Genomic DNA, 14,787 nt, shown 5'->3' with positions numbered 1-14,787 from the left:
TTGACTATCAATTTGTCATAAGTAACTTATAACTGAGATGTTAAAATTGGAAAAAACTTAAATTGAGAAATTATTCAAATTAATTGTGACAAGTCAAAATTGTCACAATTACAGCAGTCAGTTATGATGAGTCAAATATGACAAGAAATATGACTGAATTTCATAATCTCTACTTTTCATCATGATTGATTGAAAGCATTTTTTTTTCGTTATGCGGTGGAAATGGGCTTCCGATGCCTTGCCCCATAGATATCCACTGTAAAGCAGCAGTGCATTACTGTGGAGAGCAATCAAGATTAAAGGGGTATTTCACCCAAAATTACTCACCTTCATGTTGTTCCAAAACCACAAGACCTTCGTTCACGCATCATGGTACTGTCGTGAATGCACGGATGAGAAGAAATTGTTTTTTTTCTTTGAGCACAAAAATTATTTTTGTAGCTTCATAAAAATACAGTTGAACCACTGATGTCACATGGACTGTTTTAATGATGTCCTTACTACCTTTCTGGGCCTTGAACGTGTCAGCTGCGTTGCTGTCTATGAAGGGACAGAAAGCTCTCGGATTTCATCAAAAATATCTTAATTTGTGTTCTGAAGATGAACGAAGGTCTTACGGGTTTGGAACAACATTAGGGTGAGTAACTGAATTTTAATTTCTGGGTGAACTATCCCTTTAACTTCGGTAATAAACAACAGAGACAGTTGAGCTCATCATCTATTGAATTCCTCACTACAGTAAATATCCAAGCTCCTTGTTCTTGTTCCTTGACATGATCTTTTCCCTCGTCACATTCTGCCTTGTGATTAGAGGAGGGAAGGAAAAGAGGGAGAAGTCTTCATATCCAGCATGACCTCTTCAGATAAGCCATTGTCTCAGTTCAGGAAATAACGCCAATGACCAACACTCCTGTCTCACAGCTGATAAACTCTTACAGCAACATACACAGGAAAGACTCACTTCAAAGTACAAAACTCTTTATTGTCCAGGAGATGTGTACATGTACATACCACTTATTAAAAAAAAAATAGTTTATACAAAAAACCCAGCTATTTCGTTCTTAAAGACCTTCTGAATATAAGAGGTTTTGGTCAAATACTATACTTTAAAGGAGTCTAAGGAGTTTCATTGAATGCTATAAAAATGATCATCTATTGGCCTTTGACGACTGTTGATTGCTGATGGTCAGAAACTGAAATGGTTCTTGATGTCCTTGATCTGCTTCATCATGCCAGCGATGTGCTCTCCTCTGTAGGACAGAAGTAAGCCGTTCAGGATTACTGGACTAACACAAGTTATATACGTTCATCGCTTAATTAATGCAAAATCAAGAAAAAAATAATTGCAAGCCTCTTTTGTGTAACAGTAACAGGGATTAGTTTTTTGCGTGACAACAAGGATGAGTCTATGTATAACAGTAACAGGGTTTATTTTGCGTGACAGGGTTGAGCCATTTATGTAACAGTAACAGGGATTTGTTGATTTTTTTGCATAACAGTCACAAAGGATGAGTCTTTTGTGTAACAGTAACGGATTTGTTTTTGTTTTTTTGCGTAACAGCAGCAAGGATGAGTCTATGTATAAACAGTAACAGGGTTTATTTTGCGTGACAGGGTTGAGCCATTTATGTAACAGTAATAGGGATTTGTTTTTGTTTTTTGCGAGACAACAACAAGGATGACTCTATGTATAACAGTAACAGGGTTGAGCCATTTATGTAACAGTAACAGGGATGTGTTGATTTTTTTGCATAACAGTCACAAAGGATGAGTCTTTTGATTAAAACAGTAACGGATTTGTTTTTGTTTTTTTGTGTAACAGCAGCAAGGATGAGTCTATGTATAACAGTAACAAGGGCTTATTTTGCGTAACAGGATTGAGCCTTTTATGTAACAGTAACAGGGTTTTTTTTTCCTTACAGTTTTTTTCCTTACGGCGTGATGACGCTTTTGAATCGAAACAATAGATCCCTATGGGGCTATTCACACCAGGCGCAATCATTCACAGTGTGAAAAAGCGAGGATTTTTTTCCGTCCTGTGTGTCGATTTTTTCCTCGTCGCTCCGCGATGAAATGGGTCACCCAATCAGATCTGAGCTAAGATCACGTGCCTGGAGCAGCTGCTGTTGCACAAAAAGGCAAGAGTGGTGGTGCAGTTTCAAAAACCAGTGTAAATAAACACAGAAGAAGAGTATTCCGCGAGAGAAGAGAGTGGATGCTGAGTTCTTGTTATCTTAGAACAGATTTATTCTCACGTTCTTAAAATAATTTCAATTAATTCTCCACTGAATTATGTGATCCGGAGTGTCCGTTTTCTTCCACATGTGCGAGTATTACGAGTCAGATAGCGCATTCACTCTCTAGATCTTCCGTATTAAAAAAAGAAATCGAGTGAAACATATATTTACACATGAAATATGAACGCAAATAGACATGATTATGATGATATATTTTCTGTATGTGTTTTGTATGCAGCTCATGGTATTTTTATAACAAAGGATGTTTATGACAATAAGCAGTGTGGCGTTATTAAACACACAAAGAGTGCTTTGTATGCCTATTATTGAATCAAAAATCAACTATAGATCACAGTCGGAAGTTATTACAAGCACTCAATGATTGTTTAGCAGCGGACGATGTTAAATCCATATACGGGATACATATCTGAGAAAAAAGGCATTGTTAGCTAGGTGCAGGCGTGAAGTAGCAGAAGGCGATCAATCGTTTCACGTTCGGCGATCGCGCTCAGTGTGAAACCGCCTTAACAGGGATTTTTTTTGTGTGTAACAGTAACAGGGATAAGGTTTTTTGCATAGCATTAATAGATCGGTTTTCTTGCATAATAACAGTGATTAGATTTTTGCATGATACAATAACGGAGTTTTCTGCACATTATGGTAACAGGAATGAGGATTTTCAGCATTATAGTAACAGGTATTAGTTTTTTTTTTTTGAATAACAGTAACAAGAATTTGTTTATTTGCTTTACAGTAACTGGGATGAGTTTTTTTCGCCCACATCAAATACAATTCGCCCCATTACATACAATCCTATCTTTGCAGTCTTGTCATGGTTTTAAAAATAGAATTTCTAATTTCTATAATCTATGTCTGTCATTTCTTTTTATTCACTTTGCAGGGTATAATATGACCTAATCATGCTACAGAATAAGAGATGGTCACAGACCAACAACAGACCTTTGCAAAGCGTCTTTGAATACACACTTTACAGTATGAATGGCGCTAGCATTGACATTTGGTGCTTTGTGTACGTGTGAAGTGAAAGCAGGTGGTAACTCTATGTACATACTGTTCTTTCAGCACTCCCTGGACACACTTCCTCTGGTGGGCGTTGAGTGTGAGACTGGAGCGAGCCGGAGATGCTCCTGTATTCATCTGCTTCTTCTGATATTCCTTCTTCATGTTCACCTGACAACACATTACAGCACACAATGACACTGGGGAAATGACATACATCCGCTCTGCTCATGGCAACAGAGGAACGCTGCCAAAACAAACCAGGTTTTAACTAGGATACATGGTGAAGCAGCGTAAATATCAGACTACCAACTGCATTAAACAGACCTGTTTAATGCCGTTGTCAAGGTGACGGAGCTGATCATGGATGGTTTGCAGTTCCTTCCTCATGTCCTTCTCACTGTCTGACAGCACAGGAAGTTGGCTCCGCAGACTTCCCAAAACCTGTTTTACTCTACACACACATATACATACACTCAAGTGGTTGCATCTTGGAAGTTCTGAGTTCAGAAAGTTCAGAAAAACATGCCCATTTCAAAATTTTTCTATTTAACTACTTTCAAATAAAGGTGAACCTGTTCATGATGGCTTCCTGACGATACTTGGCATCTTCATATTTATCAGCCAGTCGCTCCGCAGCCTCTCTCAGGCTTTTTCTACAACACAACATCACATTTACCATCTTTAGCACAGCCACATACTGCCGTAAACCACAGCGTTAATAATTTTCTGTGCTGAGCCCACTCATATATTTCCAATGTCTACCACACTCAATAATAACATGGTTTTGCTTTCTGTTTGTAGTACTCGTACATTTAGTTCTTCTCAATGACTCAACTGAGCTAAATGTGTTTCTGTATGTGAGGTTGTGATTAGAGCTATTCAGGTAGTGCTGGGGTCACCTCTCCTCTCTACAAAGAGCAAGATCCTCCAGCTGCTTATTCTTCTGGCCGGTCAGGAGCTTTACTCTGAAAAGGGGACAATTATGAAATAAATGATCACAGATGTATTTGCATGGACTGCAACAGTTTAACACTACTAAACAAGAAATGTTGATTAGGCTGTTTATGGGGAACAGTTTTATACTCTACTGAGCATATTTCTATTTCAGATTTAAATGAAAGCATGCAGTGCTGTAACTGAAAAATAGTAATGCATTGGTACCATGGTGCAAATAGAAATACTATAGTAGTTTTATATATTTTTTTGTCATTTTTTAGTAATATAGTTTTATATATTACAGTTCAAATGTTTGGATTGATAAGATTATTTTTTTATTGATTGACTAAGAAATCTTATGCATTTATTGGATCACAAATAACGTATAGTGTGCATGTACATATGTACAGTGAGGAAAATAAGTATTTGAACACCCTGCTATTTTGCAAGTTCTCCCACTTAGAAATCATGGAGGGGTCTGAAATTGTCATCGTAGGTGCATGTCCACTGTGAGAGACATAATCTAAAAAAAATCCAGAAATCACAATGTATGATTTTTAACTATTTATTTGTATGATACAGCTGCAAATAAGTATTTGAACACCTGTCTATCAGCTAGAATTCTGACCCTCAAAGACCTGTTAGTCTGCCTTTAAAATGTCCACCTCCACTCCATTTATTATCCTAAATTAGATGCACCTGTTTGAGGTCGTTAGCTGCATAAAGACACCTGTCCACCCCATACAATCAGTAAGAATCCAACTACTAACATGGCCAAGACCAAAGAGCTGTCCAAAGACACTAGAGAAAAATTGTACACCTCCACAAGGCTGGAAAGGGCTACGGGAAATTGCCAAGCAGCTTGGTGAAAAAGGTCCACTGTTGGAGCAATCATTAGAAAATGGAAGAAGCTAAACATGACTGTCAATCTCCCTCGGACTGGGGCTCCATGCAAGATCTCACCTCGTGGGGTCTCAATGATCCTAAGAAAGGTGAGAAATCAGCCCAGAACTACACGGGAGGAGCTGGTCAATGACCTGAAAAGAGCTGGGACCACTGTTTCCAAGGTTACTGTTGGTAATACACTAAGACATCATGGTTTGAAATCATGCATGGCACGGAAGGTTCCCCTGCTTAAACCAGCACATGTCCAGGCCCGACTTAAGTTTGCCAATGACCATTTGGATGATCCAGAGGAGTCATGGGAGAAAGTCATGTGGTCAGATGAGACCAAAATAGAACTTTTGGTCATAATTCCACTAAACGTGTTTGGAGGAAGAAGAATGATGAGTACCATCCCAAGAACACCATCCCTACTGTGAAGCATGGGGGTGGTAGCATCATGCTTTGGGGGTGTTTTTCTGCACATGGGACAGGGCGACTGCACTGTATTAAGGAGAGGATGACTGGGGCCATGTATTGCGAGATTTTGGGGAACAACCTCCTTCCCTCAGTTAGAGCATTGAAGATGGGTCGAGGCTGGGTCTTCCAACATGACAATGACCAAGCACACAGCCAGGATAACCAAGGAGTGGCTCTGTAAGAAGCATATCAAGGTTCTGGCGTGGCCTAGCCAGTCTCCAGACCTAAACCCAATAGAGAATCTTTGAGGGAGCTCAAACCCGTGTTTCTCAGCGACAGGCCAGAAACCTGACTGATCTAGAGAAGATCTGTGTGGAGGAGTGGGCCAAAATCCCTCCTGCAGTGTGTGCAAACCTGGTGAAAAACTACAGGAAACGCTTTGACCTCTGTAATTGCAAACAAAGGCTACTGTACCAAATATTAACACTGATTTTCTCAGGTGTTCAAATACTTATTTGCAGCTGTATCATACAAATAAATAGTTAAAAATCATACATTGTGATTTCTGGATTTTTTTTAGATTATGTCTCTCACAGTGGACATGCACCCACGATGACAATTTCAGACCCTCCATGATTTCTAAGTGGGAGAACTTGCAAAATAGCAGGGTGTTCAAATACTTATTTTCCTCACTGTATGTGTAATATATATGTAGCTGTTAAAGTGGCAAATGGAGGTTTCAAAAAGTATTAAATAAAAGGGTGCCGTTAATTGTGGCCAATGTGTATTAGAGAAAAACATTTATTTCATAATGATATTTTCCCCCATTTTAAATTCTTATTCTCCAATGAAAGGTTAGATTTTTGTGAATTTTTTTAAATCAAAGATCAAAAGGATTAACAATGCAGATTAATTTTCACAGCCTTCTTTGATCATATTTACCAAAGGTGCCGACATTTTTGGCCATGACTGTATGTATGTATGTATATATATATATATATATATATATATATATATACACATATATACACTTTTTTAATATAATAATACTGACACCCACATTTTTGAGCAGTACCACAATTTTATATATATATATATATATATAATCTTGTACCTTCTCTGCATTTCTTCATGCGCCAGGCCCAGTTTAAGGATGTACTCCTCTCTGAACACCTGTGTGGCTCTGCTCAACAGCTGCAGACATTCTGGAGGAGGAGGAGACGAGTCCTTATCACCTGCCCTAAAACACACACACACACACACACACACAACCTCAACGAACGCTTCAATAAAGTTCAGAAAACATCCATTCAGAATGATAAATTATCCCCCGGTTTCACAGACAAGGCTTAAACCTAGTCCTAGCCTAAAATGTAACTCTTAGCCGTTTCAACTGAAATAAACTTGCACTGACTGATCTTCAAATATATCAGTGCCTTTGTTTTGTCTCAAGATGCACCCCAGTAATGTTTTTGTCTAAGCATGTTTAGAAAAATTACTTAAAATGTCCTAATTGAACTATGGCCTAATTCTAGCTTAGTCTTAGTCTAAACCCTGTCTGTGAAACCGGGCCATTATTAGTTTAATATAACCAATGCAATATAATATAATGCAAAAAAAACAATTTAAAGTGCTTAAGCTCCATTACGGAAAATGTAGGTGGTTTGCTGCTGGTTCAAGATGGTCTACCAGCCCTAATGGGTAAGACCAAGATGATCTAGCAGACCTAAACCAGGTCTTCCAGCTGATAGTCCAGGTGATTAATCATATAATCTTAAATTGGTTTTAGCTGTTATTTAAAACTTAATATCAGTCACATTGTACCTTAGCATTAATGGATTGGTTGAGCTGCGTGCCAGGATGTTGCGAACATGCTGTTCGAAAGAGTCTTCAGCCAATCCACGCAGAGGAGAGCTTCCTGACCCCGCCCCCGGATGAGAGCAGAGCAACGGAGGGGACGGGGGACGAATAGAGCTTCTACATGGACATTAAAAAAAGAAAATCTTACTCTGATAAAAGTAAAGTAATTTACTTTCAACTACTACCTAACACAGGGATTCCCAATCTTTCTTGTCAGCTTAACCCCTTAAATATAAACCATGTAATATATTAACTTAAACCCCTGATCTCTTCCCCAGTAATTTAATATTTCAATGATTTAACAACACATTTGCATGTTCTCTCATGTTGGTAATAATACCACTAAGAATAATTATTAGTAGTATGTTTTAAAGACAGTGTAGTCAGCAATTAAATAAATGTTTTAAATAAATTTTAAAAAAGATCTGATAATTATAATGAAATACGCTGCATGCTTCACTCAGAAACACGCAAGCACATCAAAGAGTTGATAAATCACACTAAGCTATATCTTCAAATTTTTTACATTTGATATAATTTGTAATTAGCTTCCCCTAAACTAACAAACCCCCTACAGTTCTCTCACAATTCCCCGTTTGGGAAACCCTGCCCTAACAAATAGGGAAAGAGCCAGAGTGTGCTTGTCACATACAGCAGAGGGAGCAGGAGACACTCATAGGTACTCGTGATGCAGATCATGGTGGCTCCCAGGGACAGGTCTGACACTATCCAAAACCCACGAACAGGAGCCGGCAAACTGAGAGCGAGAGATAAGACGAGAGGGGAATTTAAATAAACACCAGTAATCTACAGCGCTTACTCATCGTCCCTTAAGGTTTGCTTAAATGTCTGCAAATTGGGCTTTTGTTTCACAAGAGATCTGGGTTTTAGCTTTAACTGTCACTTCTGGTGCCATGGCACTGAAATGTTAATTTCCTGTGAGTGTTCTTCTACCTATTAGCGAGAGGTCTGGTGCATAGGATGTGCTCCACTATGCAGCGCTGCTCTGCCGCCAGCTCCTGCAGACTGTCTTTATCCTCCTCATCTGCAATATCAAAATACATATTGAGTTCTTCAAACACTGTAATCGTAAATATTTAAATGTTGGATGTACTCACCAGAATCCAGAAAATTGTGCAGTTTTTTGAACCAGGTGAGTCCTACACTGTGTACACCGGCCTCATGGGTGCAGTGGTACCTGTGCTGACACAGAGGGTCTGAAACAGAGGGTTGTTGATATAAATTAATAGTAACGACAGTTATAAAATTACAAAACATTACATCAAAAAATGGTTCTTTTGAAATTTCTATTTCACCAAAACTCTAAAAAAAATATCAAGAATGTTTCCTGAGCGGCAAATCAGCATATTAGAATGATTTCTGAAGGATCATGTGACAATAACGTCTGAAGAAATGGCTGCTGAAAATTCAGCTTTGCATCACAGTAATAAATGACATTTTAAGTCATTTTAAAGTCTAATAATTTTAAATCAGTAGCATAAATAAATAATGCTTCTTTTCACAAATGTAATATATATGTGATCAAAAAAGTATTTTTTTTATATTTTAAAATACATTTTTATCCATAATGGCACATCAGCCTTCACTCTAGTTTACTAAAAACTTGTTAAATAATCCTAAAGAAGATTTAAAATATAATGTGCTGATTTAAATTGAGAAACCTTTCTTGAAATGAAGAAACATTTAATGAAATGAAATAGTCATCTGTAACTTTACAAATGTCTTTACTGCAACTGATAACCAGTTTAATGCATCTTTGGAGAATAATAGTGTGTATAAGTAATTTCTTGAAAAACGCTTCATAACCATTAATAACCATTTTGAATTTTTCCAAATATGCCAAAAGTTCCTGATATTGTACAGTTTCCAGTGGATTTTTAAATGCTGGCCGACTATTACTCATGACATCTTGCAGAACAGGAGTTTTTTCAAATATTTTTAGCTTTCACAGGAAATGTGGGGCCAAATCTGCCAACAGCCAAGCAGAATTTCGCTAAACACTAATGCTTACTTGCAAACCCAGACAGTATGCAAAGAGGTTTGTGGTATCAAATTGTAATTTTATGATATACTACTACATGCCCAAAAGCAATTTGATTCTCATCCCCAGAAAAGTATGTATCATTACGGTGTAACATAAGTATTTAAATTATGATGTAGCCTCTGTGTGTGGTGAGTGCTTAAGTGACGTCCTGACCTCGGTGTAATCTGATTGGGCAGGTAAAATCTGACTCTGTAATCTCCTCCTCCTCCCCAGCAGCCAGTTTGAGCGTCAGTTCCAGCTCCACACACTCAAACACATAAAGCGAGGGCACGGTCTCTGAGCCTCTGGACCATCTCTCTACAGCCTGAACGCACAGAAACACAGGGGCTCAGCACCTCTCACACTGAACAAGCTGCATTTAATGATTCATAAGATGTATTGAATAAATGTTGTCTGTCTTACTCCGCCATCCTCCTCTTCCTCTGCCTCCAGCACCACACAGTGGTACAGCATTCCTGATTCAGTGGCAATAACCAGGATGTTTGGCACACAAGGCAGGCAGAGCACAGCACACGCATCATAGCCATAATTATCTTCTGCTGCGGGGTACATGGGTAAAGGGCCCATCGGCTTCCCTAAATTACTGACACTAAGAGAAAGATTTAAGATAAATGGAGCAGATATCTCACAGGCATCACATTAAGAAATCATTATTGTGACAAGGAACTAAAAAAAGATGAGAAAAATATCTGTCTGTATCCACAACAAACATATGCAGAAACAAATTCAAGGCAACTGTGTTAACATCAGGAAAAATATTCATTATACATTTATATACATTATTCATAAATAAATTACACATTTTACTCCATGTCTCATAACTGAAATGTGCCCAGACACTTTTTTAATTCCTATTAGTCTCAAAGTCAGTACAACAAATACTATAAGCCCATTTCCACCGCAGGAACTTTCCCCAGGAACTAGGGACTTTGGGCCGGTACTCAGTGTGTTTCCACTGCGAGAACCAAGATCTAAATAAAATTGCGAGTAAAAAATTGCCCCTCAGAAACTCCCTGCTCGCGAGGTAGTACTTTTTCAAAGGTCTGGAACTTTCGGGGGCAGGACTTGAGCACAGAACATTCTGAGTGGTTGAGTTCACGCAACATTGTATTTCAACCACAATTTATTCGCAGAATTTTTAAAAATATTACTGTTATTGTGTCATGAAAAGTATTTCAGGCGAGAATGTAGTTGTTTAAAATTCAAATCTGCGGTTTATTTATAAAGACAGCGCCTATTTGAAAATGTTCTTTGCTGATTTCGGAGATGTGAGCTCCACGCGATCACTGGTGCTCAGTGCTCATCTCTCCTGCTGAGAGAACCATAACCTCGGCTAGTCCTTCTGACATTTGCCGCTGGCTCTGATGTCTCTGCAGTGGTTAAACATGAGATATAATTTGTTTTGGGTAAATCTAACAGGTAATCTTTGGTATTTATTCTATCATTCTATTAATCCATTAATGTGTTATAATGAAAAGAGGCAATGCTGTTTGATATAATATTTCATTTCATTGTAATATATGTACGTTCCCTGAATTACATTTCTGCGGCTATTAATATGTTTAAATGAAAACGAAAAGAGGCAGTGGTGTTTGAGATCATATTTCATCTTATTGTAAATACAGTGAGGAACATTACAGTAGGCAAGGCGAGCTGACTGACTTTATCAAGTACGCTGCTCTTTGCAGAATTACTGGACTTGCGTCGTCTCGTCCACGAGAGTTCACACTCCCGAGTCAAACTTGCGAAGTCCTACCAAGGACCAACTACCAAGGATGCAAGTCCGAAATTTGCATACTTGGTATTGAGAAACGAGCGCAGAACTACGTCACCAGACTATTTGCCTAATCTTCTCGGTACTTTAGACGGCGATGGAAACACAGACAGCAACAGATCTGGGGGAAAAAACTTCCTGGGACAAATTGTTTCAGGTAATTTTGGTGGAAAAGCGGTTTATAATAGGGCTACATATTGGCAGCAAAGTCACGCTACGATACATATCCTGATACAGAAGCCACAGAATGATATGTATCACTATACGAGTCTGCACTAAATTTCATCTCTGCAGAATTTGGTACTGTTTATTAAACCCTGCGTACTACAAGGCAATTGACCTCTGCATACTGTACCACAGTATAGCAATATAGGTAATGGCGTAGGTTTCAAGTTAACATTGGGTAGATAACCAGGTACAATATTCAGATTTTTTGCATCTTGTTTTTAAGCCCACAAATAATTTATATTGTAATGCTCTCATTCTAATATATTAATAAAATCATCTTTACATTGCTGTAAAAATCTAAACTAATGTGCTGTCATTCAGACATTCAGTAATACAGAAATTTCTCAGTGCTGCCAGGTTTACAAAAATAAGTAACACACTTTGCAGATATTTGTATAAGTGTGATGTTCTGATTTGGGGATTATGTCTCTATTTATCAGGCAACCCCAACTGTGTTTCTCTGCGGGCTAGATTAAACCTATATATTATAATCTATTTATTATTTTTAGAAACCTTGCACTTTTCTACTCCGTTTAAACACTGTTCTTGTATTCAAATTAGGGCTGTGCAATTAATCGCATGTGACTGTCACGCGCATCTCGTCAGTAAAGCCGGTTCCGTAATTGGCATTAAATCGCCATCACCTGCTCTCAGATGGAGCGGCATTTACTAAACAGAGCCTACGGCGTGTGACAATCGCATGCGATTAATTGCACAGCCCTAATTCAAATTAAGGGTGGTCCACTATTCTGCACGTGCTGCAGAATCGATACAGAAACAGCTGAAGTAGTACGTGATAATACATAGTCATATTGATGTATTGAGCACAACCCTTTACTATAATAATGTGTATGTTCAAAATACATATTTATTTCACTGTAAATATATACATTCCATGATTTTTTTCAGATCACTTTAATGCAGAATTGATGGAAGTTTCCTTAACTGCCATTAAAATAATGTCTAAATGCAAAAAAGGATTTATTTTAATATTATTTATATACTATTATTTTACACTTCTAGTATTTAATATTCTATGAATTAGCTTTTATTTTTATATTTTTGGATTTCAAATGTGCTTGGCATTTTTTTTTCCTATTAGGCTTTAATATTTATGTTTTTTTTTTTTTTTTACAAATGCAATTTTATTTCAGCTATGAAAATTTGGAAAGAAAAAACCTATATATATATATATATATATCCTTTTATTTCAATTCTTTTCAAATTATTATAATAGTGGATGGCAGTTGAATGGATTTATATAATTTAGATTTTTCACTGTTTTGTTAATAGTTAGTATTGTCACCAAATCATGACAGGGTCATAGACATGTGTTTGTTACCTGTGTGTGAGAGAAATATAGCTCAGAAACGTCTCTCCATTCCCATACAGTATATACAGTGGATACACCAGTAGCTCTGTCTTCATACGCAGACCGCTCAGACGAGGAGAATCCGCCAGTGGCCCAAAGTCAAACGCCACAGCCGTCTCGCCCAGAGATGCTGCATAGGAACGTCTATAAAAGAGAGTGACTTCTTTAACTCAACATCACAACAGTTATTTTGTCCATAATATATCTGTTAATCTATATCTTAATACTTCATTTATAGATCCAAGCAGAATACTGAAATCTTCCAGCAATATAGCACTGCCAAATTATGGTTTGATAAAAAAACAGTCAAACTTACCCTCTTGTATGAACAATGCTTTCCTCGTCTACCTGAGACACAGATAAGACTTTGGCAGGGGACTGTGGCTCCTTAAGATTATAAATTCTAGAGAAAAAAATACATTTTTTGTACAACCCAGTACAATCATAACAATACAATTTTACTTTTAGTTGCCTGGACTTTCAATCATGGAGGAACAGAAACCTCTAAGATTTCATTAACAATACCTTAATTTGTGTTTCAAAGATTAACCAAAGTCTAATGGATTTGGAAAGACACAAGGATGAGTAAACAATGACAACTGTTTATGACAAAACAATGTTTTCTTTTACACAGTCATTTATTCCAGATACCTGATGGTGTTATCTGAGGTCAGCAAAACCAGAGGAGGCTCCTCAGTTTCACTGGGATACCAGGCAGCCTGTCGGAGTGTCACAGAGGCAGAGCTGGTGAAGAAACGTTCAGCCACAGGAATCGTCCTGTGAAAGAGAAAACGCATAACACTACAGAACCTGAGGAAGCACGGAGGAATAATGCAGCTCTCTTAAACCCGAGACGTAACGTTACTCACTTGCAGTTGATCTGGATGCGTCCACCCTCGAACTCTGACCTCTTGCCCCAGCGCTGAGGCAGTTCCAGTATAGTCGCTCCACGCTGACCGATGAGAGCCACATGATACTGCGTCGGGCTGACAAGCACCTGACACACCTCAAACAGCGGCGGGTTGATGCACAGCAGAGTCTGCGGAGAGTTACGGGACACAGTCAGTGAATTAACGACACCAGACGGACTCTATTTAAACACACTGACCTGGTATTTAGAAGTGTCCGTGTCGCCGTCAGTGTTCAGCTGCCGCAGGTTTGTGGTGTAAAACACGCTCTCAACACTATCCCATATGAATAGGTCACCGTTCAGACAAAACGTAAGGTTCTTGGCTATTCTTTTGCTTGTCCCCTGAGGCTCTAAATGAAGTCTTTCTTGTAATTTAGTGAAGATGTCGTGGTTTTTCAGCGCTTCCCTCCAGCGATCTCCCGCAAACGACGCCATGTTTTTCTGTGTTGTCACAGAATAAAGTCGTCAGAGAAATCCACCAATAGGATCACGCTACACGACTAGAATATTTCTGTTGCATCGCGGGATTTGTAGTTTATTAAGGCGCGTTGTCATTTTAGCCCGAACTAACGCACACTGAAAGGAAGAAATATGAAATTATTAAAAACATACAATAAAAAGTTGTTAAAATATTTTGCATTTATTAAATCAGCAATTTTTATATAAAAATAGTTTCTACATTCTCTGGCTATTTGGCGATAATGACCATTATGACATAATTTACTGTACTTTGTGTGAAACAATAACATATAATATGAAATATTTATTTTAAAGTTATATAAATGATTAAAAATAATTTTAAACGTATTAGATTTCATTTAGTTGCCAGCGCAAATTTTCGTTTATTTATTTTTTTATTTAACTTTTTAAAATATTTATTTATTGCTTTATTTCAATTAACCAAAACTTTTTTGCTATTTTTAAAACGTGTTTAATATTTTTAGTTCAGTTAACAATACCAACACTAAAAAATAGGCTTAATTTTAAGCAAAAATAAGCAAAATATTATTTTTTTTCCCCTCTCTTTTTGATTTTGAACTGAAATATATTCCCAGATGTTCTTAAAAGGTTTTAGTCATA

At 37.7% G+C, this 14,787-nt stretch overlaps 1 protein-coding gene across 1 annotated transcript; it reads right to left on the bottom strand.

Moving 5' to 3' along the window:
- Window positions 1-961: 961 nt before the first annotated feature.
- On the bottom strand, window positions 962-14,180 carry nup88 (nucleoporin 88). Its single transcript, XM_058777394.1, has 17 exons — window positions 13,906-14,180; window positions 13,667-13,836; window positions 13,449-13,574; window positions 13,114-13,200; window positions 12,768-12,941; window positions 9,826-10,012; window positions 9,577-9,727; window positions 8,477-8,575; window positions 8,313-8,403; window positions 8,011-8,115; window positions 7,323-7,475; window positions 6,613-6,738; window positions 4,160-4,225; window positions 3,833-3,913; window positions 3,585-3,711; window positions 3,310-3,428; window positions 962-1,250 (listed from the first exon to the last, which is right to left on the bottom strand). Exons 1-17 carry the CDS (start codon window positions 14,140-14,142, stop codon window positions 1,187-1,189), a joined length of 2,163 nt encoding a protein of 720 aa, XP_058633377.1. The 5' UTR covers window positions 14,143-14,180; the 3' UTR covers window positions 962-1,186.
- Between the last annotated feature and the right edge of the window lie 607 nt (window positions 14,181-14,787).

Source organism: Onychostoma macrolepis, chromosome 05 (genome assembly GCF_012432095.1).
Source record: "Onychostoma macrolepis isolate SWU-2019 chromosome 05, ASM1243209v1, whole genome shotgun sequence".
Lineage (NCBI taxonomy): Eukaryota > Metazoa > Chordata > Actinopteri > Cypriniformes > Cyprinidae > Onychostoma > Onychostoma macrolepis.
This window is presented reverse-complemented; position numbering and strand designations above follow the sequence as displayed.

What these genes read in the sequence shown, in the direction of transcription:
- nup88 (XM_058777394.1), bottom strand. Translation starts at nt 14,142, where the DNA reads ATGGCGTCGTTTGCGGGAGATCGCTGGAGGGAAGCGCTGAAAAACCAC. An exon ending in ACCTCAGATAACACCATCAG is followed by an intron (nt 13,201 to 13,448) that starts GTATCTGGAATA and finishes TTTTTTCTCTAG; the next exon opens with AATTTATAATCTTAAGGAGC. An exon ending in AGCATTGTTCATACAAGAGG is followed by an intron (nt 12,942 to 13,113) that starts GTAAGTTTGACT and finishes TCTCTTTTATAG; the next exon opens with ACGTTCCTATGCAGCATCTC.